At 40.8% G+C, this 26334-nt stretch overlaps 1 protein-coding gene across 1 annotated transcript in view; it reads left to right on the top strand.

Annotated features, from left to right (window-relative positions):
* Positions 1-26334, top strand: part of LOC120908965 (protein NDNF-like) — a 43574-nt gene that overhangs the window by 5373 nt on the left and 11867 nt on the right. Inside the window, exon 2 of the mRNA XM_040320506.1 lies at positions 8045-8225. Within this exon, the coding sequence (XP_040176440.1) occupies positions 8045-8225 (181 nt within the window). The remainder of the gene's footprint in view (positions 1-8044; positions 8226-26334) is intronic.

Below are 26334 nucleotides of genomic sequence, written 5' to 3'. Positions count from 1 at the left end.
ATTCTTTTCTGTCAGTCTGGTTTCACACCTATGCATTGCAGTAATGTGCCGTATGTGCAACTATGTGTAAAATTAGGTTTAATGTTGATAAATGTAAACGTGTGCACTTGGTTGCAAAGAATATGCATGCATCATACATACTAGGAGGAGAACAACTGGGGGAATCAATGGTGGAGAAGGATCTGGGGGTTTTGGTAGATCATAAGCTTAATAATTGCATGCAATGCCAAGCTGCGGTTTCCAAAGCAAGCAAAGTCCTTTCTTGTATTAAGAGAGGTATGGACTCCAGAGAGAGAGATATAATTTTGCCCCTGTACAAATCATTACTAAGACCTCATCTAGAATATGCAGTTCAGTTTTGGGCACCAGTTCTCAAAAAGGATATCGGGGAACTGGAGAAAGTGCAGAGAAGGGCAACCAAACTGATAAGAGGCACTGAGGAGCTCAGCTATGGGGAAAGACTAAAGGAACTGAATGTATTCACTCTTGAAAAGAGGAGATTAAGGGGGGGATATGATAAACATTTACAAATACATAAGGGGTCCATATAGTAAATTTGGTGTTATTGTTATCAGTTATTGACCTTAAGGTCATCATAGAGGACAAAGGGGCACTATTTGCGTCTGGAGGAAAAGAGATTTATTCTCTAAATACAGAAAGGTTTCTTCACAGTAAGACCTGTAAAAATGTGGAATAGACTCTATCAAGAGCTGATTCTGACCAGCTCAGTAGATTGCTTTTTAAAAAGGATTCTTTCCTAAATGTATAGAATATAACTGGGTACTAACATTTATAGGTAAAGTTGATCCAGGGGGATTATCTGATTGCCTCTCAGGGGATCAGGAAATACATTTTCCCCCGCTGTAGCAAATTGGATCATGCTTTGCTGTTTTTTTTTTTTGCCTTCCTCTGAATGTGGGTATAGGGTTGTGTATATGGGATGTATTATTATAAAAAAAAATTTATTGGTTCAACTAGATGTACTCTTTTTTCAACCTGACTAACTCTGTAACTATGTAAATTCGGTGCGCTGTGGTCCAGTTTTATGTGAATGGAACCCAATGCTCCTGTGTTGCAGTGCACCCCTACTATGCATTGTTGTGCACTGCATTGCCTAAAATAGTGCATGTCCATTTTTTTGTTTATTCTGGTGCGATGACAGGTCATTTAGTTCAATGGGCTGCGTTAATGGAAAGCATGTTAACATGCACAATAACAAGCGTTAACGCAACACACCAGAACAGACAGGTGTGAATTCAGCCTCAAGGGGTGTTTTCTAGAAATCTTTTTGCTGAAAATGTTTGCTAAGTCAATAAACCTATATTCACCACTACAGAGTCAATGGGATTGATTTATATTTTACCATTGTGGATGGAGAAGGGACCAGGGTGTATTGCCTTCAGTGCAGTCTGTATGGAAGTCTAGGATCTAAGCAATTTGCCTGGAGTTCAGCTTTCGATAACCCAACATACTTCTCCTGTATGCTTGCACAGCCTCTTGAGTTATATGTTGAGATCCGTAGTATGTTTTGAAGTGCCCTACATCAACTGGGAAGTCTGTAAAGATACAACATACATGATGTGCATATGAAAATGACTTGCAACAGCTTTCAGTGTCTTTTTACTACTGTAAGGCCTCGTACACACGACCGAGAAACTCGACGGGCGAAACACATCGTTTTGCTCGCCGAGTTCCTTGTGAAGCCGTCAAGAAACTCGACAAGCCAATTTTCTCCATTCCCGTCAAGGAAATAGAGAACTTGCTTTCTTTTTGGCTCGTCGAGTTTCTCGACAGTTTCCTCGACGAAAATGTGCACAGACCGGTTTCCTCGGCAAAAAAATATCTCCCAGCAAGTTTTTTGCTGGTTTTTGCCGAGAAACTCGGTCGTGTGTACGAGGCCTAAGTCATGCATGCACTACTGCTATGGAGCTGCTGTTTGAGCTACATTAAGAGACAAGCCAAATAGGAACAATTTCTCTGGGTCCTCTTCTGGTAATTGAAGCAATCAACTCAAAGTCTTCATGCTCTGCATGTTACCCAGCCATAAAGAACAGGCCATCCACAAAGCAGCTTAGGTAGGGGCCAAGGGCCTGGTAAATGTGGTTGTGAGTAGGGTGCAACGTGATACACCAGTGGAAAAGAATACACTCAGTGACTAAGAAGGATGAAAACAGTATATTGTAAGAGTTCCAACAATGTACAAACAGGTCCGGTTGGAAGCTGACCTGAGCCATTTACAAACAATAGCAGTGGATCGAGATCCTTAAATGATGCGGACAGCTTTTGCAGCAAGAAGCGGGGATGTGGCCTGGCCGGTCCGCAGAAAGAAGCGGGGATGTGGCCTGGCCGGTCCACACCTCAAACTGGAGGCTTTATACGAGGAGGTGGCATAGACCCTGCATATTACGGTACCTACTCCTCGGGAACCATTCCCTGCGGCTAAGCACTGTCTCTGCCAGATGGAGAACCTGTCCCTACAGGAACCACTCACATAAATTGCACCAAACCCAGGAGCTGGCGTCTCAAATAGACTCTATAAAACAACAAAGAGAGTGTGCACCGACCTAGCGCATTATCATTAAACAATTTTATTGATAAATTAAACAAGTGATATACTCACAAACTCATGACAATAACAAGCGTATGGTAAAAATCTGATGACACTGACTCCAGATCCATAGTGCCCAACTAATGGCTTGGGAAGATCCTTCAGCATCCAGTGCAGCTTACTGTCACAGGGGGCTTGGAACACAGATCAGATGACCCCATTCATCTAAACAGTGTGATCACCATCACATCCTTGAAGGATCGAGGTCTGTAAAAATGATATATATACATACGGTATACACTGGACCACATTCAATACAAAAGACAGCATATATGGTAAAATTGGTGAAAAAAAAAGTTTTTTTTTTTTTGCATCCTCACTGGAACTGCCTGAACAACATTACTTTGAAATGTTCACTCAGGCTAGGTTCGGGTCACTAAGTGTATATCAGTGTATAATTCCTCGGGTGCTATATTGCAAAGTAGTGCTATAAAATACTTCAATCCAAAATGCCTGTATAGTCAGTGGAATGCATGCCGGGATCACAAACCAGAATTGTGGGTGCCCTTTGCATTCCACCCACTTCTTCTCTTCTAAAGGGAAGCAAAGCCCCTTCTCTTCTGAGGGAGCAAAGCCCATGCTTCCTGTATAGCACCGGCTCCTTCACAGGTGGAGTGATACCAAATGTACGGAAGCATTGGCTCTCTACTGCATCTGCATGCTTCTGTCAAATTATGCTCAGGGATGGCGGGTCGGGACACAGAACCCGCGATCTGTGACAGCAGCCACCAGTATCAGTACCAGCCACCAGTATCAGTACCAGCCACCAGTACCAACCAACAATACCAGTACCAACCAGCAGTACCAGTACCAGTTAGCAGTTCTAGCAAGCAGTACCAGTCAGCAGTACCAGTACCAGCCAGCAGTACCAGTGCCCACCAGCAGTACTAGTCAGCAGTACCAGTCAGCAGTACCCACCAGCAGTACCAGTAACCGCCAGCAGTACTAGCCAGCAGTACCAGTCAACAGTACCAGTCAGCAGTACCAGCCAGCAGCACCAGTACCAGCCAACAGTACCAGTATGAGCCAACAGTACCCGCCAGCCGTACCAGTACTAGCCAACAGTACCCGCCAGCCGTACCAGTACCAGCCAGCAGTACCAGTACCCGCCAGCAGTAATAGCCAGCATTACCAGTATCAGTCAGCAGTACCAGTACCAGCCAGCAATACCAGTACCAGCCAGCAGTACTATCCAGCAGTATCAGTCAGCAGTACCAGTACCAGCCAGCAGTACCGGTACCAGCCAGCAGTACCAGTGCCCACCAGCAGTACTACCCAGCAGTACCAATCAGCAGTACCCACCAGAAGTACCAGTACCCACCAGCAGTACTAGCCAGCAGTACCAGTCAGCAGTACCAGTACAAGCCAGCAGTACCAGTACCAGCCAACAGTACCCGCCAGCCGTACCAGTACCAGCCAGCATTACCAGCACCTGTCAGCAGTACCAGCCAGCAGTACCAGCCAGCTGCAGGAATCCTGAGAAAGAAGTGAAGATTGAGGTCAGTTGAGGAGAGGGTAAACCGCTGTGCATCAGTGTGAAAGCAGCCTTAGGCCCCTTTTACATGATCAGTCTGATTGGGTCCGCCTGTCTGTTTTTCAGGTGGACTCAAACGGACTCTCCATTCACCTCTATAGAGCGGCAGATGTAAACAGACTTGTGCCTATCTGCAATCCGATCTGCTTAAAAAAAAAAAACAGAAGGGGATCTGTCCCCTTCTGTCTGTGTGGATCGAAGGGTCCTTAGGGTAGAGCTGGCTGCATCTGTGTCTGCTCTACATAGGCAGAGTGGACACAGACCTGCCATCCCCCCTTTACACTGATTGTGGCCCGCGACCGGTTACCAAGTTGATAAAGTGGCCCTCGCTCCTCAAAAGGTTGGGCACCCTTGGTATAAGCCGTGTTTTGCACATGCGCTTATGCGCATTCCCACAAATGTATTCCCAATTTTGCGTTTTTTGCGTTATTGCATTCTTTTAGGCCAGAATATAACTTTATTCTGGCCGCTAGAATGCATTAACACGAAATGCATTAACACGCACTTTCACATTTTTTCTGCCCACATGTTTAATGTATGTATAAAAATGCATATACTGTACATTTGCCATATGACTGATTTTTAACTTAACATTTTCCAGCTTAATAAAATCTAAAGGGCCTTATTAAATTTTAGATTCTTTCATATGCATAAGTCTAGATTTTAATAATCTTGAAAAACATATTTTAATATTTTCTGAAAATAGCTGATAATGATCACTTTAATTAGCTGGATCGTTACTAGATCACCATTGTGGTTAAAGCACCACAAACCGAAAATTCTATTCAATTAATTTTTAATATTCAAAGCAAACTCGCCCATCCATCCATGTCTTCACGCTTTATTATGTTAAGAGATCACTTAGAAAAAGTTTTATCCAACCATGTGCAAGCAAAAAAGCAGTTTTTTTAAACTTTACCTACGGTAATTTACTAAGCTCTGGAGCAACTGAACTTGCAGAAGGCAACTTTGCAAAGTGCACAGTCTTTTTGCCTTTAGTGAATCAATCCCATAGAGCCGTAGTTCAGCCACCCCAGCTCTCTTCTCATTTGCTCAGTGGCTGTGATTGACAGCAGTGGGAGCCAATGGGCTTCCACTGCTGTCTCAGCCAATGAGGAGGGAGAGTCCTACAGCTAAGGCTTTCGTGAACATCTCTGGATGGGGGGGGGAGGTGATCAGGTAAGGATTGGGGGGGGGGGGCTTCAAAGGCAAAAACCTTCAGCCTTTAGAACCACATTAGAGAGTAACGTTCCACTTTAAAGTTCATTGTGTGAAGATGTCAGCCTAAATTTTTTCCTAGTTTTGCCCAGAAGGGTGAGAATCTCTGTAATGTTTTATTGCTTTCTGCATACCCCTTGGTAGATCTCCTTTGTCAGTTTGTCATGATTATCATTATCACTGTAACAGAAAATAAAGGCGAACATCCTACATGTTGTTATAGTTGTGACCAGAACAGAGGGTGAAGAGAAATCTTTCAGTGGAAACACTTCTGGTGACAATTGTCTTTTAGGAGATTTTCTCTCACTTCTCGTGTCTCTGGGAAAGGGCTATACACTTTATAATGGTGAGGTGGTTGGGGTGGTGTCATGTGTTGCCCCATACATGAAACTGCTATGCAGAGCCACTAGGAAATACAAGGGAGGGAAGCACTTGCTATATAGCTATAGAGGCCCTCTTACAAAACAAACCATTTGTTTTGCATAGTATAGCTACCATTTTTCCTAATATGCCCAGTAAACTCCTGCTTTCTCTAATAGGCCCATAATAAACCCCCTTTAAAGCTTAACCATTGAATTAATGACCAACTATTCCAGCATTTGTTTTAATTTATAGAAGCTGAGTTTTGATTGATGCCGATGACTTTGTCAAGTATGTCATTCTATTCCCTATCAAATGCATTAGGCAGTTTGCCACACTAGATCTTAGTATAAATACAAGACAGTTCCTTCATCCTAATGAAATGCGTGATGTATTTGTCATAAGGCATTTAGAAAAATACTTAGCAGTGACAGACAACTGACGATACATTGTTATAGATATGTAAAAATGCTTTCAGTCATTCTATGGCATAACACAGTGGTCTCCAAACTGAGGCCCAAGCATGTGGCCCTTTGCTTGCCCTTTTCCGGCCCTTTGGGGCACTTTTAATCCCACTGATATGAAACACTATTCTGCCACCTGACACTAACAATGGGGCACCACTGACACCAAAAATGGGGTACTTTTCACCAAATGTGGCAATGTTTACTCCAACTGGTGCCCAAAAAAAATCCACTGCTGCTGGCCAAAGTCCAGCCCCCCTAGAGTCTGAAGGACAATAAACCGGGCCTTTTTTTTTAGAATGTTTGGAGACCCCTGCCATAACATGTGATGTCATATTTTGTTAGCTGACATGGCTTAATTCGTATTACCTTCTTTCTTCAAACAAAGGGAATTATTTTAGAAAATGTTGATAAAATGAATGATAATTTTATATTTCTTATATTTCCAAACAGATCTTATGTGGTACAGCCGATTAGCATTTTTATGTAATAGCAACAAAACAAAACTCCTAAATAACTGCATATGTTATGCTTGCTCCCCAACTATGTTGCTTCTTCAAGGAAAAAAAAGCGAAAAAAAACCCCACCAAGTCAAAACTTGAAAGTCCATCTCCTCCTCCACTCCCAATATCTCATGAACCAGTGGCAGCCCGTCCATAAGGGCGCCTGGAAGGAGAAAAGAAGAGTAAAAGCTGGCAGTACTTCACAAGAGTCACAAGTGTCAGCAATAAGGCAGTACTGCATGCCCCCCTGCTCAGCAGGGGGCCCCATTTGAACTGATTAAGCCTGGGCCCAGTACAGGAGGGCTGGCTGCTGGGCTGGAACAAGGGATGGGTAGGAGGAGTGGCTGCCCTGGGCACAGTGGTGTCATGTGCATTGGCTCCTCCTCTGTGCAGCGGGCGTGTGCCCCTAGCGGCGCATGCACGCCCACACTATCTATTGCATGAAATGACGTACAGGTACGTTGTTTCATGCAAGAGAGCCGTCCTGCCTAAGTATATATGCGATGGCCGGTCTTTAAGTGGTTAAGCCCTTGTCACTCTCTTGCTGACTGGATAAGCAAGGCCTTGTTCTCTCTCTGGATACAATTTGCAGCATTTTCACCAGAGAAGGAGGGATGCCTTATGCCCCGTACACACGATTGGACCTTTGTCTGACCAAATTCACATCGAACATGTTCTCTATGTAAACTCTGATGGAATTCATCGGAATTTCCGATTTAATTACTACGATGGGGCATACACACGGTCGGAATTTCCGATTTAATTACTACGATGGGGCATACACACGGTCGGAATTTACGATTTAATTACTACGATGGGGCATACACACGGTCGGAATTTACGATTTAATTACTACGATGGGGCATACACACGGTCGGAATTTCCGATAGAAAAAGTCAGTCAGACTTTTTCCATCGGAACTTCCGATCGTGTGTACAGGGCTTAACTTGTCAACAGGTATAGGAGTGACACATGTCAACAGGAGAGTATTTCCCTACACATGTTTACAGTCATGTCACTTGCATGTTCTTGTCATCTTCAGGATCATTAGTGTAACATGATCCTTACCCTTCACTAAGTGAACAAACATTACCCTTTTAGTATATCATGTCATGCCAAGTATTTCCTGCCCTTATAAAAAAAACTGTTAGGACAGGTTTTTTGACAGCTGCAGGAAATTAAATATTATTGGCTGTAGCATCTAACTAAATATATGTTCTCCTTTATTAAGCTGCGACAAAAGCATATCGCCACTTTTATAGAGGAACTTTTTTTTATTTTTTATGACTCATGACCTCCAAACAGGAATAATACCCACACTAACTGAAATTATATTTTTTCTGTAACCTTGCTATAGGTATAAAAACACATGGAATTCATTGGAGTGTTCTCGTCACTGTTCTGGCTGGATGTATGTGCCATTCCAATATACGAACATCTGACAACTATCGAAGAGACTTTTTCAACCCCTACCACTCGCTTATTCTACCAGATGGCAGGGAAACCACGGCCTATTTATTGAAAGATATTACTAAAAGGTAAGAGAATTTCATTTCAGCACAAACCCTTATATGCGATTGTGAACTTTTGAAAACATTCATATTTAATTTACAAAAATAAGAACTAACTGTGATGACATACAACAACTAATCTAATTAAAAACTATTTTCTGCTTATGCAAGTTTGAATTTGAATAAGTGCTATAATACAATGCAGAAAATAATTATTATTATTTAAAAACATTTTTTTTTTTATTATTCATTTTAGTTATGGTTCTAATAATGATCATTTTCTTTATAACTTTATTAAAGTATTCAGTCAAAATACAGTGTATAATGAAGCCAAAAAGCTTAACATACCATAGAACAGTGAACATTGGCACCCCAGATGTTTTAGAACTAAATTTCCCATGATGCTCATGCACTTTACAGTGTAGTTGAGCATCATGGGAAATGTACTTCTAAAACATCTGGGGTGCCAAGGTTCGCCATCACTGCCGTAGAACATATATATATAACCAGTTAAAATTGAAAAGCAGCAGGGTATGATTTTAGGTGCTGGGGTTTTCAACTAGGTAACCCATTGTAGGTGAAGAAGTGTAGCAGGAGTGTAACCAAAAATGCAGAGAGAAAACAGCAATAGTGAAGCCCGTAGGTAAAAGCAACATGCAGTTTATTGTATGGTACTTACAGGAACAAACAGGCAAACAGGCATCAAAACATATAAGAACTCTGCGGCTCATAGCATACTTGTATCGGCCAGCCTAACATGTTTCATCCTATGCGGATATCATCAGAGGCGTGGCCAAAGATACAAGCATGCCCAAATAAATACAAATGTTTAAAAGCCATCCAGGCCCATGAGCAAAAGCAGCTATGCACAATTGCCGACAAACACTCCTGCTCGCACATGCCCAGTGTGATCGTATTAGTGGATGGTCAGGAAGTGTACACAAAAAAAAAGGTAGTCAAGCATGTACAGTGCGTGTCCGCACTAACCTGATAGTCAGGGAATGAGGAAGACCCAGCAATCATAATTTCCGAGGTGATGAATGACGGCCGCACTCGCGCATGCACGCTAATAGGAAAAGCCTAAAAGAGGAACCAATGCATTCCAACGTCTCGTCCGGCAGTAGTCAGACAGAGAGACCTGTGCTATTGCATGGGATTTTTCCATCTGAGCACTTTGATTTACTGTACCCCACCATTCAATAATAGTAGGGGGTGGAGTAGCTTCCCAGTGTCTGGAGATTAACGTTTTGCCTACTTTAAGAAGGTGAATACTTAGGGACCCTATGTACTGCATGGTCAAGCAGTTTTGTAATGGCTTTGTAGATGGCTCAAATCAGGAATGCCCAACTTTGCCTTCACTTTCCACCCAGCAGCTCCATTCATACAAGCTGTACTATTTTCTATTTTGGCTACTCTTTGGCTTTGAAAAAATTGTAGTCTGTCCTCCAAGACTCAATTATTCCAAGACTGGGCACTACCATCTTGGTTGCGGATGGAGATAATAGCTCAGTTACAGACTTACTGATCAAATAATATATATATATATATATATATATATATATATATATATATATATATATATATATATATATATATATATATATATATATATTATCAATATTTTTTGATTGGTTTTAGAAATGAGTATAAAACAGCAGCCTATAAGGCAGAATAAACATAGATGAATTAAAGGGGTTGTAAAGGTAGAATTTTTTTTCCAAAATAGCTTCCTTTACCTTAGTGCAGTCCTCCTTCACTTATCTCATCCTTCGATTTTGCTTTTAAATGTGCTTATTTCTTCTGAGAAATCCTCACTTCCTGTTCTTCTGTCTGTAACTCCACACAGTAAAACGAGGCTTTCTCCCTGGTGTGGAGTGTCGTGCTCGTCCCCTCCCTTGGACTACAGGAGAGTCAGGACGCTCTCTACGTTGAGATAGAGAAAGGAGCTGTGTGTTAGTGGGTGTCCTGACTCTCATGTAGTCCAAGGGAGGGGGCGAGCATGACACTCCACACCAGGGAGAAAGCCTTGTATTACGGTGTGTAGTTACAGACAGAAGAACAGGAAGTGAGGATTTCTCAGAAGAAATAAGGAAATTTAAAAGCAAAATTGAAGGATGAGGTAAGTGAAGGAGGACTGCACTGAGGTAAAGGAAGCTATTTAGGAAAACATTTTTTACCTTTACAACCCCTTTAAAGAAGGCATAAACAATAGGAATAAATGAAGTACAGAGTCCCCACCTGCTTATTAAGGAGAGTACATAATATTGATTATTATCAAAGAAAACTTGTGAAGGTTGTTTTTTTTCCAACATCCTTTCATATGTATAATGCAATTTATCTAAATCAATAGTTTCAGTTGGGTTGGGTGTAAATTGGTGTTAAAATGATATGATTTGTAAAGAAACAAATGTGTTAATTGATATAAATCCTCAAGCCACAAACCAGTCACTGTTTCAAAAGTTTTTTTTACAGAGCAATAAGAATTCAGATGAATTTTGTGCTGCGCTTGTTCATTGATTGACTTGGTGCCATAGTATAAACCCCTTCTGAGTTTCCTTGGTTGGTAATAATAAAATGTATGAAGTTGTGGCGCTTGATGTGTGGGACTCCAGAAAAAAAATACCTAATACCCAGCACTTTTCTAGGAGAGTGCTACATAGATCTTGATAATGGTAGTTCAGAGTCTCAAAGAGCCTTCAGGGAAAGGAGATGAATGGAAACTGTCAGTGGAAATACATATTTCATTACAATAGTACAACAAGCAGATGAATATTAAATCAATTTTTAAACAGTTCAATAGATTTCACTCCCACTGGTCATTTGAATTTATAAATTACACGTATCACATACTGCTAATATCTCAATTGATATTGAAGTTTATAGTGTCAAATCATTTTTTTGGTTTATTCTGTTTTAAGGAATTTTAGTTCATTAGTTGTTAAAATTGTGTTCACTTTACCTACACTAGTGTTGAGCAGAATATGCCATATTCGATTTCGCGATATATCTCGAATATATATTCGAATATTCGAGATATATTCGCTAAATTCGAATATTCGTGATATTTTATCGAAATTAAATGATTGCGATTTTTCGCTATTGCGAATGCGAAAATAATTGCGATTTTTTGATAACTGCGGTAGGAGCACTCTGATTGGCTCAGAATATTCGTGATATTTTATCGAAATATCGCAACATGCGAATGCGATATTTATTGCGCAATTTCGAGAAATGCTGGAGGAGCGCTCTGATTGGCTCAGAATATTCGTGATATTTTATCGAAATATCGCAACATGCGAATGCGATATTTATTGCGCAATTTCGACAAATGCTGTAGGAGCACTCTGATTGGCTCAGAATATTCGTGATATTTTACAATACAAAATAATTGCGAATATTCGGCAAATGCGGAAGGAGCACTCTGATTGGCTCAGAATATTCTTGATATTTTACAATACAAAATAATTGCGAATATTCGGCAAATGCGGAAGGAGCACTCTGATTGGCTCAGAATATTCTTGATATTTTACAATACAAAATAATTGCGAATATTCGGCAAATGCGGAAGGAGCACTCTGATTGGCTCAGAATATTCTTGATATTTTACAATACAAAATAATTGCGAATATTCGGGAAATGCGGAAGGAGCACTCTGATTGGCTCAGAATATTCGTGATATTTTACAATAGAAAATAAAAAGTGTTTTGCATTGGTGGTGATTCTTTACTCTATCCATCTGTCACAGCCGTTTGTCAATCAAACACCTTGAAGATTGAACACGTTCATGCTGCATGCTTTGGACTTTTTTTCACTTCACATATCAAAGACATTTTTATGAAAGATTATTTTTCTATTATTGGGACTATATTTCTTTATATATTTGTTTCACTGTGTATTTCACAAGTTATTTGCGCTTGCTTATTTTATAATTTGCCCACATGTCTTGTCACTAGACATATTTTTTATTCTTGTAGAGCGACTCCATTTTCTGTCTTGTATTAATTTATGTTGTATAACATTTTTGAGTTGCTGCTGTATTCTCCCCTTTTTTAAGGTATGCGCAATTTTTTCCTTCTTACAAAAAATAATAATATCAAACATACAAATATTCATAACATACACATACACAAAGCCCCCCCCCTTTTGCATCAGAGACAATCAGAGTTCTCCTACCACAGTTATCGAAAATTCGCAATAATTTTCGCATTCGCAATAGCGAAAAATCGCAATTTTTTTTTTTCAATTTGGCAACATAAAAGGATCGCCTCAGCTTAGCTACTCGGCCCAGGGTCTCTAATCATACCAGCAATGCTTTTAGACGTCGATAGGATGTGATCTGTTTTAAAAATCAAATTGAAAAAATGCGAATATTCGGAATTGCGAATATTCACCGCGAAATTCGAAATATAGCGCGATTTCTCGAATATGCTATATTCGAGTCGAATATTCGCAATGCGAATATTCGTGAGCAACACTAACCTACACTACATATAGCAAACATTAGAAAAATAAGTAATAGGGGGCGCTGAAAACCTAAATTATGTACCCGTAAATTACCATAAAAAGTGCTGCGTGAGGTATCCAGTACCTACCAATAACAATACTCAGCAGAGATTTCCCTACAGCGCAATAGACTTTCTTTTTAATTAAAGAGGTCATATTCATCTGGTGAGCAGTTTTCAGAGCACTTTTAAGGGTGTTTTAAGTTCATGGTGAAGGGTTTCTTTTAATTTCTGCTATCAAGATTTGAGTCACCATTTTTGCTAATATGGACTTTTATCATATCTTTTTCTAAAATTGTTTAAATAAGTTTGTGGTCACATTTGACATACGACTTGTTGCACTTTATATTATTCATACAATATTTCACTGCTGAGTATTGTTATTGGTAGGTACTGGATACCTAACGCAGCACTTTTTTTGCACATGTCACTTTATTCCATGTAATATGGTCATTTACTAACAGGTACATAACTTAGGTTTTCAGCGCCTCCTATTACTTATTTTTCTAATGTTTTCTATATGTAGTGTTAGGCCTCATACACACGACCGGTGTCCTCGGCAGAATCCATCAAGAAACTTGGCGTGAGAGTTTTTTTGCAGATGAAACCGGTCGTGTGTACGTTTTTCATCGAGGAAACTGTTGAGGAACTCGGCGAGCAAAAAAGAGAGCAAGTTCTCTTTTTCCTCGACGGGAGTCTGAATTTGCTCGTTGTGTTCCTTGTCGGGCTGGTTTTCGGCGAGAAACTCGAGCGTGTGTATGCTAAGAAACCCGCGCTTGCTCAGAATAAAGTATGAGACGGGAGTAAAAGTAGCATTTGTAATGGAGATAACACATTTTTCAAGCTGTAACCGACTGAAAAGTGCAAATCGTCTCTTAACCTCCCTGGCGGTATGATTCTGTCTGGAATTACGTACCAAAAGCAGTACAATTATTTTGCAAGGAAATTTGGCGTTTTATACTGTAGGTCTGTAATTTTTAGAAATAACTCACTTAAATCTGACCAAGCAAGAGTCTTGTAGGCATCCCGGGTATGATTTTTTTTTTAAAACAAAATTATAAATTATAATATAATAAATAATTATAAATAATTATAACAAATAATAATATAATTATAATAAAAATTATTCAATAATGTAATCAACTCAAAATCACTGAATTTTGCTCAGTTGCAGAATTGTCGCTGTCATTATTTTTTTTTTTTTTATGACGAATTTCCCCACAAATCGCTATCGCACATTTCTGCAAGTGATTGTAATTTATTATCGCTGTTTTCTAGCTGATCTAAAACCATTTTTGACATAAAGGGACACTTTTGGACAATCTACAGTTTTTAGGCAGAAAGAACATTTTTTATTATATAAAAGTACATGTAGGGCACTGGACAGACCACTAGGGACAAGGGGGGTGTGTAATTTTTACATACAGTACTGTAATCTATAAGATTACAGTATACTGTATGTAAAGTGTTTGTTTACTTTTTTGAATTTGGCGCCGTTCTCCGCTCCCGTGCGTCGTAACGTCGCAGGGAACGAAGATCGGCGGCACACGGGGAGACTGTGAATCGAGCTAGGAGGTCCCGCTCGCTCACACAGCGGGGTGGCATCGCTGGATCAAGGGACAAGGTGAGTAACTTGCCTGTGGATCCAGCGAAAGGTAAGCCGCGCCGCTGCACACTCTGCACGTCCACCCCGAGCGTGACTCGGGGTTACCGATCCTAGCATAAAAAATCAACCCCGAGTCACGCTCGGGTTTACCGCCAGGGGGGTTAACAAACTTTTACTTAACACGCAGTAACATGAGATTAGCAAAAGCAGCCCCAAGAGTTGTGCCAGTGGAATCGAACTTCCCCTGCCGTTGTATGTGTTGTACGTCACCGCGTTTGAGAACGAGGAGATTTTGTCTTGACAGTGTGTACACAAAGCAAGCTTGTCGAGTTCCTCGACAAGCCTAACAAGGAACTCGACGAGGAAAATGATGTGTTTCGCCCGACGAGTTCCTCGGTCGTGTGTAGGTGGCCTCAGTGTTTCTGTCATTGCTAATTGGGGAGCAGCTATACGCTTACAAAATCTATAGTATTTACCACTTCCGGACCACCGCACGACTATATATATCGGCACTTTGAAGAGGGATATCTCTGTTGTGCCAGCAGCTAGCTGCCATAACCCAGGTATCCTCGTCTGTGGATTCGCCGCAAGATCACCATTGTCAGCGGCGGGAGAGGGGCCCCCCTCCCGCCGCTTTCCCGGTTCCCCTCTGCTGCTTACCGCAACCGTCGGTAGCAACGGAGGCGATCGGGTCCTTTTTGTGGCTGGGTATGGAGATGGGTGAAAGTAAGATGCCCCCCACCAGTCTCCATACCATAGCAAGGGGGAGGCGACGTCAAACCGTCACTTCCTCCCATAGCTCTTAAAGGGCCATTTTTTTTATTGCATTTTAGTGTAAATATGAGATCTGAGGTCTTTTTGACCCCAGATCTCATATATAAGAGGATCTGTCATGCTTTTTTCTATTACAAGGGCTTTTTACATTCCTTGTAACTGGAATAAAAGTGACACAATTTTATTTATTTTTTAAAAACAGTGTAAAAAAATTCAAAATAAAAGATAAAATAAATAATAATAAAAAAATTAAACGTGCCCCGTCCTGCCGAGCTCACGTGTAGAAGCGAATGCATACGTGAGCAGCGCCCGCATATGAAAACGGTGTTCAAACCACACATGTGAGGTATCTCCCCGATTGTTAGAGCGAGAGCAATAAATCTAGCCCTAGACCTACTCTGTAACTCAAAACATGCAACCTGTAGAATTTTTTAAACGTTGCCTATGGAGATTTTTAAGGGTAAGAGTTTGTCGCCATTCCACGAGCGGGCGCAATTTTGAAGAGTGACATGTTGGGTATCAATTTACGTGGTGTAACTTTATCTTTCACAATATAAAAAAAAATTGGGCTAACTTTACTGTTGTCTTATTTTTAATTCAAAAAGTGTATTTTTTCCCAAAAAAGTGCCCTTGTAAGACCGCTGCGCAAATACGGTGTGACATAAAGTATTGCAACAACCGCCATTTTATTTTCTAGGGTGTTCAAAAAAAATGTGTAATGTTTGGGGGTTCTAAGTCATTTTCTAGCAAAAAAGTGTTTTTTAACTTGTAAACAACAAATCTCAAAAAGAGGCTCGGTCCTTAAGTGGTTAAATAACATTTGGCGCAAGGTTTCCACCCTTTAAACATTTAGCAAACATTGTCAGGCATTTTTTTTTCTCGGGGGCCAGTTCTCATGTGATGAATGCATGGGGTTTAGTGACTGGTTTCCCCAATCCCCACATAAGAAACAAAAATAGACGATTTAAGTGCTTCAGACATGCGTGGGTGCCAGCTGCATAATTGGTCTACTGTATTTGGTATATAGGGCCAGATTCACGTAGAATCGCGGCGGCGTAACGTATCATAGATACGTTACACCGCCGCAAGTTTTCATCGCAAGTGCCTGATTCACAAAGCACTTGCGATGAAAACTACGCCGGCGGCCTCTGGCGCAAGGCGGGTCAATTCAAATGGGCATGTGCCATTTAAATTAGGCGCGCTCCCGCGCCGGACCTACTGCGCATGCTCCGTTTCGCAATTCCAGTCGTGTTTTGCGCGCCGTGACGTCATTTTTTCGAACGGCGACACGCGTAGCGTACTTCCGTATTCCCGGACGTGTTACGCAAACGACGTTAAATTTTGAATTTCGACGCGGGAACGGCGGCCATACTTTAGACAGCAATACGATTGCTGACTAAAGTTAGGGCACCCAAAACGACTACTAAATTTGCGACGGGAAACTAGACTAGCGGCGACGTAGCGAACGCGAAAATCCGTTGTGGATCGCCGTAACTCCTAATTTGCATACCCGCCGCTGGTTTACGACGCAAACTTCCCCCAGCGGCGGCCGCGGTACTGCATCCTAAGATCCGACAGTGTAAAACAATTACACCTGTCGGATCTTAGGGATATCTATGCGTAACTGATTCTATGAATCAGCCGCATAGATAGAAACAGGGATACGACGGCGTATCAGGAGATACGCCTGCATATCCCTTTTGTGAATCTGGCCCATAGTTATTGCTGACTTTTTCTCACGTGGTAAACTGCAATGTATTTTTTTTTTTTTCTCTTGGGTTCAGTAATACCTAGTTGAACTTATTAAAACATTGGCCACTGGGTATGTAAACCCTTTAGGCATTGTATGGTGCTTTCCATGGCCCATCACACGTAAGAGCTCTGTTATACAGATTTTTCAAGTTATCTAAATAAATCTTTCATATTTCTGGTCTTTGTCAAAATACATGATCAGCATTCCTCCACATTATAAATAACTTGAGATGGGTTTGTTTGTGAACAATATATGTGCATAGTCAGCAAAGTAAACATTCCCTGCTGTATTCTCAGCATTGCATGTGTTTTCTTTACTGATCAATGGCTTTTTTCTTAATTACAACTTGCTTCTCAAACTTCTGAGGATCTTATGAGATATGGGGTTGATTTACTAAAGGCAAATCCACTTTGCACTGCAAGTCGCTTTAGATCTGAGGGGAAGCTCTGCTGATTTTATCATTTATCATTCAATCATGTACAAGCAAAAATTCAGTTTTTTTATTTTCATTGCATGTCCCCCTCAGATCTATAGCGACTGCACTTGCAGTGCACTTGTAGTGCAAAGTTAAATTGCCTTTAGTAAATAAACCCCAGGGCGTGTAAACTAGGTAAAACAAGCAATGTAAGGCAAGCATTTGTTTTGTGGATGAAAGTTTGTTTTGGTACCTCTTTTTCTTTTAAATAGTCCTTCACCAAACATTTTTGCCTTTTATAATTTGCCTTACATAGGGGATTGCATAGGCATGTGCATAGGGTGTGCCGGCTGTGCCTGGGCACACCCTAATCAGCCTGTGCAGTGCTGATTTCCCTTGTTTCCTGGTGACCCCTGTCTCCCCCTGAAGTGCTGCCAGCTTCCCTCCTCTCCTTTCCTGCCAGCTGCTGTCAGTCACAGCTCAGCTGTGGAGGGAGTGGTAGCAGCCAGCTCAGTCTTTCAGCGGCTCGCTGAGAGGCTGAGCCGGGTGTCAGTCCAGGCACCTGGCGGATCCCTACATCCATTGTTGTGATGACGTGGTGCCTGGACTGACATCCATGATGTCAGCAGAAAGCGGACTTTAGCCCTCTCTCTGCTGAAAACGGGTCAAATAAACTGCACTCTTGTGATCCATAGGAGAAGTACAGCCAAATGAGCTTTGGCTATAGTTCTCCTTTAAAGGGGTTGTAAAGGAAAAACATTTTTTTCATAATAAGCATCCTTTACCTACAGACATTCCTCTTTTCACTTCCTCATTGTTTGTTTTTGCTCAGAAGTTGCTCTATTTCTTCTCTTCTGTTCACTTCCTGCTTGTCTGATTTTACTCACCACCGTGAAGGGAGGGTTTACTGCGGTGGTCAGTAACGTGCTCACCCCCTCCTGGGAACTACATCTGTGCGGCAGGACGCTCTCTACGTGTTAGAGACTTCAAGGAGGTGTGAATTACTGGGCGTGCCGCAATTAATACTGGGAAATGTAGTTCTTACATGAACGAGCGCTGAAAACCAGGAAGTGAATGAGAGAACAGAAACTAGAATGCCAGAGGTGATATAGATGAAGGAATTTAATAGGTATTTACTTGTTTTTTAACATAATCATTACACTATTCTGTCTGTCCACCTTGCAGACATTATTTTAGGCAAAATTGTTTTTTCCTTTAGCGACCCTTTAATGGAAGCATAGTAAACTATGTTTACTATGCTTCGGTTTGTGAATGAAGAGGAAGCCACTCTGCACAGAGAACTTCCCATTAGTTCACTGTCCAGTGCAGCCAAGGCTGCAGAGAAGGGGACTGGGAAGCTCTGTCCTCAGTCCCTTCCTCTGCCTCAAAAGCGAGACAGGGGTCTGTTTAGACCCTTGATATTTCACCAAAGCCCCCCAATGGGGCTCCTAAAATAAAAAAAGAATAAAAAATAATATTGTAAAAAATTATTAAAAAATAATAAAATTGTAAAAAATAATAAAAATAAAAACTACTGACGCCAATTTCTGCTCTACTGACAATGTCCACTGCTCTGCTGATATACACACGTATGTATGTTTGTGCTCTGGGGTGCACACACTAATGCAATAGGCTGCGCACACCAATGTCAGATTGTATGCACCCACTATACCCACCTTACCTAAAAAACTAAGCAACTACAGAACAAATTATAATTATTAAAACACAAAACACAGAGAATCAAAAAAATCTAATAAATTACCATGGTTCCTTTATTTGGATTGTAACTTGAATCAACCAGGCACCAGTGTGCTTTTCACTTTTTGTTTTTTAGTTGTATTGCCTATACATTTAGGGCCAGATTCAGAAAGAATCGCGGCGGTGTAACGTATCGTCTTTACGTTACACCGCCGCAAGTTTTCAGCGCAAGTGCCTGATTCACAAAGCACTTACCTGTAAACTTGCGGCGGTGTAACGTAAAGTCGTCCGGCGCAAGCCCGCCTAATTCAAATGTGGCGTGTACCATTTAAATTAGGCGCGCTCCCGCGCCGAACGTTCTGCGCATGCTCCGTTAGTAAATTTCCCAACGTGCTTTGCGCGAAAGGCCGCCCCCCCGACGTGTTTGTGAATGGCGACGTGCGTAACGTACTTACGCTAATTTTTTTTTTTAAATTCGACGAGGGAACGACGGCCATACTTTAACATGGCTGGTCTAAAGTTAAGGCATGAAAAAGCAGCCTTAACTTTGCGATGGGAAAAAACGACTTGCAACGGCGTAACGCACGTGAGTAGCTTCGTGGATCGCCGTAAAAGCTAATTTGCATACCCGACGCTGGAAAACAACGCAAACTCCACCCAGCGGCGGCCGAAGTATTGCAGCCTAAGATCCGAAGGCGTACGAAGCCGTAAGCCTGGTGGATCTTAGCCAAAAGCCGTCGTATCTTGTTTGTGAATCACAAATTAAGATACGACGCGACAAATTTGAAAATACGCTGGAGTATCAGTAGATACTCCGGCGTATCTCTTTTGTGAATCTGGCCCAGAGTTTTTTTATTTGTGCTGATTTAAAAAAAATAAGTTTCCTAATACAGATTGGAAACCTGAAATTATATTTGAATCCCTATATCAATTATTCAGAGTACCAGTTTAATAGTGCGATATCCATTGAAGAGATCCCAATGCATCTGCTGGCCATATTGAAATCTGCTAGAATTCAAAAGAACACAGACTTTTTAGAGATTGGAAAGCTAAGAAGAAAAACGTAATTTGCCATATCCTGTGGAAGTGATGCGATTATCACACCCCTGATAAATTCCACAGGATAGAAACAAAAATGTTTAATAGTAAACATTGACGTAAAATCCCTCTCTACTATAAAGGCTGTATAGTTATAGTTTCATATAAATATTGCCATATGTCTCTCTTGCAATTACCTGTTAATAATATGTAATGAAATTCAGATCCATCCTTCCATTTGCACGTTTTTCTCTTCTTTCCATAAAAGTAAAAATCAGCTGTGTGTTGAAGGGATTTGATTTCAGTCATATACACATAAACCTTAGTCTAGAATTACGCACCAAACACTGTTTCCACTTTGGCCATCTGCACCTTTGGAAAACATCTACAAGTGTAAATTTCTCTCCAACAAGTCCTCAGTCTAGTTCTAAATGCTTTAAACAATAAACCTTCCTAACACCCAAGATTATACAAGAAGGTCTGCTCTGTATGGTTTTAATAATATAGGAAGTACTTAGGTGGGAGTCATGTTTTTCTCTGGGACGGTGTAACCTTATCAGTATGTTTAAGCTATTTTCCTATTTTTACATCTGCAAGCAAGCAAGCATTGGCTGGTGTTGTTCCCTTGGCAGAGAATATAGCATTATGGTACATACGTCTCATTTTGCTTTGAATTCTGTGTAACCTCTATATTCCCACAGTATTGTTTTGTAGCTTGGTCTTAAGCTTGTTTTAAAGCCCAACTCTAACCAAACCTTTTTGTTTGTTGCATATGGAGCGAGCAAGGGTTAGGCCTCGTACACACGGCTGAGGAACTCGACAGGCGAAACACATCGTTTTGCTCATTAAGTTCCTCGAAAGGCCCTGTACACACGTCCGAGGAACTCGACGGGCAAAACACATTGTTTTGCCCGTCGAGTTCCTTGTGAAGCCGCCGAGGATCTCGGCGAGCCAAAATTTCCCATTGAACAACGAGGAAATAGAGAACATGTTCTCTATTTCCTCGCCGAGATCCTCGTCGGCTTCCTCGGCCGAAAGTGTACACACGGCCGGGTTTCTCTGCAGAATTCAGCTCCGACCGAGTTTCTGGCTGAATTCTGCCAAGAAACTCGGTCGTGTGTACGGGGCCTAAGGCTGTCGAGGAACTCGGCGAGCCAATTTTCTCCATTCCCGTCGAGGAAAAAGAGAACATGCTCTCTTTTTTGGCTCGACGAGTTCCTCAACAGTTTCCTTGTCGAAAAATGTACACACGACCGGTTTCCTCGGCAAAAAAAAAAAACGGCAAGTTTTTTGCTGGTTTTTGCAGAGAAACTCGGTCGTGTGTACGAGGCCTCAGAAACTGAACCACAAATTTATTACTGTCTGTATCCTTGTTGGGAATATTTACCATCACTTCCTGTCCTGGTGACAGGGTGTCCCAACAATGGGAAATTATAGGATGTCTCCCTGATACAGAGACAGCAGCAAAAGCAAGTTAATGTATTGAGTTGGGAAGTATTTTCATTGCTCTATGTGTCTTCTCGTTCCAGTGACCAAACACTCTTTCATTTCTTGTGTGTGTTGGGGGAATCTCCCAAGGAGGACACAGATGATGAAATATTGAGAAAGGTTACAATTAGTGTTGCTCACGAATATTCGTATTGCGAATATTCGGCTCGAATATGGCATATTCGAGTATGCGCGATATATTTCGAATTTCGCGGTGAATATTCGCTATTCCGAATATTCAAATTTTTTCAATTTTATTTTTAGAACAGATCACATCCTAGAGATCTCCATCGACGTCTAAAAGCATTGCTGGTATGATTAGAGACCTTGGGCCGAGTAGCTGAAGCGATCATTTTATCTTGCCGAAAAATCGCAATGCGATTATTCGGCAATCGGAATATCGTGCGATTATTTTCTCCGCCCTTCTTTTGCATCAGAGCCAATCAGAGTGCTCCTACCGCAGTTGTCGAAATTCCGCAATAAATATCGCATTCGCATTTTGCGAAATTTCGATAAAATATCACGAATATTCTGAGCCAATCAGAGGGCTCCTACCGCAGTTGTCGAAATTCCGCAATAAATATCGCATTCGCATTTTGCGAAATTTCGATAAAATATCACGAATATTCTGAGCCAATCAGAGGGCTCCTACCGCAGTTGTCGAAATTCCGCAATAAATATCGCATTCGCATTTTGCGAAATTTCGAGAAAATATCACGAATATTCTGAGCCAATCAGAGGGCTCCTACCGCAGTTGTCGAAATTCCGCAATAAATATCGCATTCGCATTTTGCGAAATTTCGATAAAATATCACGAATATTCTGAGCCAATCAGAGGGCTCCTACCGCAGTTGTCGAAATTCCGCAATAAATATCACATTCGCAATAGCGAAATTTCGATACAATATCACGAATATTCTGAGCCAATCAGAGTGCTCCTACCGCAGTTGTCGAAATTTCGCAATTATTTTCGCATTCGCAATAGCGAAATTTCGCAAACATTTCATTTCGATAAAATATCACGAATATTCGAATTTATCGTATATTTCTCGAATATTCGGCTATATATTCGAGATATATCGTGAAATCGAATATGGCGTATTCTGCTCAACACTAGTTACAATGTTATTGAAAACCAAAAAATTAAATAAAACATTTTGCCTGTATATATGTGTTTAGTTAAACCACAGCTCACAGTTGACAATTGCTAGTCTATGGTCATCTGGTTGAGAAAAAAAATCTAAAATTATATCTCAGTTGTGATTTTTGTTAAATACTTTTTTTCATTCTAAAATTAATTTACTACTACATATCTGACATAAAATATAGCCTGTATTTTGTTTGGCACAAAAGCCAACATAAAAACCAATAACCAAAATCGTCCAGTTTACTTCTACTAAGATAGTTGCCAAGCTCTTTATGATGTATTTTCAGGAACATAAAGTCCTTGTAAGTCAATACCTAGGGAAGCAGTAACTCACTAAAAATATAAATGTATGCTTTTTCCTTTTCATATATATATATATATATATATATATATATATATATATATATATATATATATATTTACCAAACTTTTGGTATTTCAAATTCTACAAAAAAAGCTGCAGAGCAATGAGACGGCACAGGTTGTTTAGAGGAGCTAGATGTTTATTTGTGGCTAAGACACTGTGAAACAATGTAGTAATTACAGCAAACCAGCCTTTCTGGGTGTTGGCCTTAGAGCCAAGATGGAGTTATTTGCCTGTACCACATGTGATCCTCAATGAAGAACAGATCTCCGACATTTTGAATTTGTATTGGAAAAGATTATATATATCTTCTGATTTAAGAAGGCATTGGTAAGGTTCTGCAACTAGTTGATGAATTTTGTTGCAGCACACTTCACCTTTAGGAGCTACCTTTTGGGGTGTCCTTATTTGCTTGCACCATACTCGTATTCCCTCTGGCACCTTTGCACTGGTAACAGTGGCCATTCACCAACTAGGGCTAGAATAGGAAATTCCAAACAAGCCAGGATTAATACCTGAAAATTAGCATGTCATATAATAAATGGTTAAGGTAAGGCCAATAGTCAAGCCAGCAGCTCAGGTTCGTTTAGCCAAAGGTCAGTACTATGAGGTCAACCAGCCAGATATCTGTGAGAAAGCAGCCTTTGTCACCTTGCTGAATTAGGTCAAGGATCAACACCACAACATATGTTAAAGAATAAAATAACATACAATAGTGAAGAAACTGATTATTAAACATCTTTATAGACCATTACATTCAGTATATTGTATATACCGTACATAAAAGACGGGAGCCCCTTAACCCAGTAGTAAACTGATGTTGCATCTGAGGGTACAAATAGCACATGTGCATTGGGGTACAGGGGGAGGAGCAGGACACTGCTGTGGGAAAGAGCAGGAGAGAGCAGAAGGTTCAGGAGTAGAAGCAGAAGGACTACAGATGCTGAAGCAGAATGAAAGAGAGCAGTCAGTGTCTGGTCAACAGATGCTTGACCCACAGCTGACTGCCTGATGGAAGGCTTTTTCACAAATATTCCATCAGTCTATTAGTGACTGGGAGATAATTGGCCATATGAGCAGTTCATTTACAGAATTTCTAAGTATAATTTAATAAAAGCAAATAGAAAACTCCAAAGGCGTCTGTGCTTGTTTTGGCCATTTCAAAGAACTGTCCATGAATATATTACACATATGTTCTTTCTTAAATGGTCTGAGTTCTATGAAGTACATGGAAAAGAAGGAAAGAACAACAATGAACAGTCATACAACCGGAACATGCTATAAAATCCTGCTGCTGACCCACTGTAAAGCTGCTGCACATGAACCCTACAAATGGCAACCAGTCAGGTACAATAAACTGGCCTACCATCCGGCTGTGCACAGATTCTATTAGAATGCCAACAATTGAAAACATATGTTTGTTGAAGATGAAAGGGTCAGAACATAGTCAATGTTCATTGGTTGGTGCAAGTGTTACAGAGCATGTCAGTTGCAACTATGGTGCAAAAGATGATTTAACAGCCCTATTGGGTAGCAATGAATGTGCTGCGCTATCTCACCCAAAATGTTCCCAAATTAAAATTAATGAAATATATTTTTATCTGTAAATATATATTAATGTAAATTATTATACTATCTGAAAACATGCAAATAAATCAAATGTATAAATATAGTGCCACACAGTAGAATATAATAAATAGGTAATTCATAAAATTAAAGTGCCACAAATCATAATCTTAGGCCTCGTACACACGGCCGAGGAACTCGACGTGCCAAACACATCGAGTTCCTCGGCCAGTTCAGCACTGAAGCCGCCGAGGAGCTCGGCGGGACGAGAGCTCCCATAGAACAACGAGGAAATAGAGAACATGTTCTCTATTTCCTCGCCGAGCTCCTCGTCGGCTTCCTCGGCCGAAAGTGTACACACGGCCAGTTTCCTCGGCAGAATTCAGCCAGAAACTCGGTCGGAAGCTGAATTCTGCCGAGGAAACTGGTCGTGTGTACGGGGCCATAGAGTGCTGTAGTGCATAAAACAGTGATATTCTATTTGAAGATGAAAAATCTGTCCAATGTAGGTGATATAAAGTTCTTTTGATATATATTTAGTGACTTCAAAAAAAATTGACAAACAGCTTGCTGTGGTGTTCACACTCAGGTGCTCCCCACCCTCAGGTAACGGCTGCTCACCTCTGAGCATGTGACCTCACAGCTAAGTTTGGTCAAACACACTTATGAATCACTTTAGGGATTCTAGGCAGGCTGTCTGTTTCAAAGCTGCTTACTGGAGCTGTCTCCTCACATGGAAAATGGTAAAAAGAAACTCCATGGCATAATATTGTTTAACCTGCCTGGCGGTATTCCCGAGTCTGACTCTGGGTTAGATTTTCCTGCTGCGAGCAGTAACCCCGAGTCAGACTCGGGCTTGCCTCGCTAGATCCACAGGCACTGTTTACTTACCTTGTCCCTGGATCCAGCGATGCCACCGCTCTGTGTGAGCGAGCGGGACCTCCTGTGCCGCCGATCTCCGTTCCCTGCGACATTATGATGCACGGGGACGGAGAACGGCGCCAAATTAAAAAAAGTAAACAAACACATTACATACAGTATACTGTAATCTTATAGATTACAGTACTGTATGTAAAAAAAACACACACCCCCTTTGTCCCTAGTGGTCTGCCCAGTGCCCTGCATGTTATTTTATATAATAAAAACGTTTCTTTCTCCCTGCAAACTGTAGATTGTCCATAGCAACCAAAAGTGTCCCTTTATGTCAAAAATAGTTTTAGATCAGCTAAAAAACAGCGATAATAAATTATAATCACTTGCAGAATTGTGCGATAGCGATTTGTGGGGAAATTCGTCATAAAAAAAATAAAAATAATGACAGCGACAATTCTGCAACTGAGCAAATTTCAGTGATTTTGATTTGATTACATTATTGAATATTTTTTATTATAATTATATTATTATTTGTTATAATTATTTATAATTATTTATTATATTATAATTTATCATTTTATTTTTTAAAAAATGTCATACCCAGGATGCCTATTAGAATCTTGTTTGGTCAGATTTAAGTGAGTTATTCCTAAAAATTACAGGCCTACAATATAAAACGCCAAATTTCCTTGCAAATAATGGTACCGCTTTCAGCATGTTTTTTCTGAAAGAATCATACCGCCAGGGAGGTTAAAACAGTTTTTTGTGCAGACAAATAAAACCCCAATGCTGGGTACTCACATGGGTTTAGGTTTCTTAAGTGCACCACTCTGTATATTGCCTAAAAACGCTGTGTAATGTCTGGGATTGTACGTTTGTCCATTGTTGTTATGTACTAGGCAGATAGCAATA

This window comes from Rana temporaria, chromosome 8, assembly GCF_905171775.1.
Source record: "Rana temporaria chromosome 8, aRanTem1.1, whole genome shotgun sequence".
Lineage (NCBI taxonomy): Eukaryota > Metazoa > Chordata > Amphibia > Anura > Ranidae > Rana > Rana temporaria.
The sequence above is the reverse complement of the archived record's forward strand: the minus strand, read 5'-3'. Positions and strand labels throughout refer to the sequence as shown.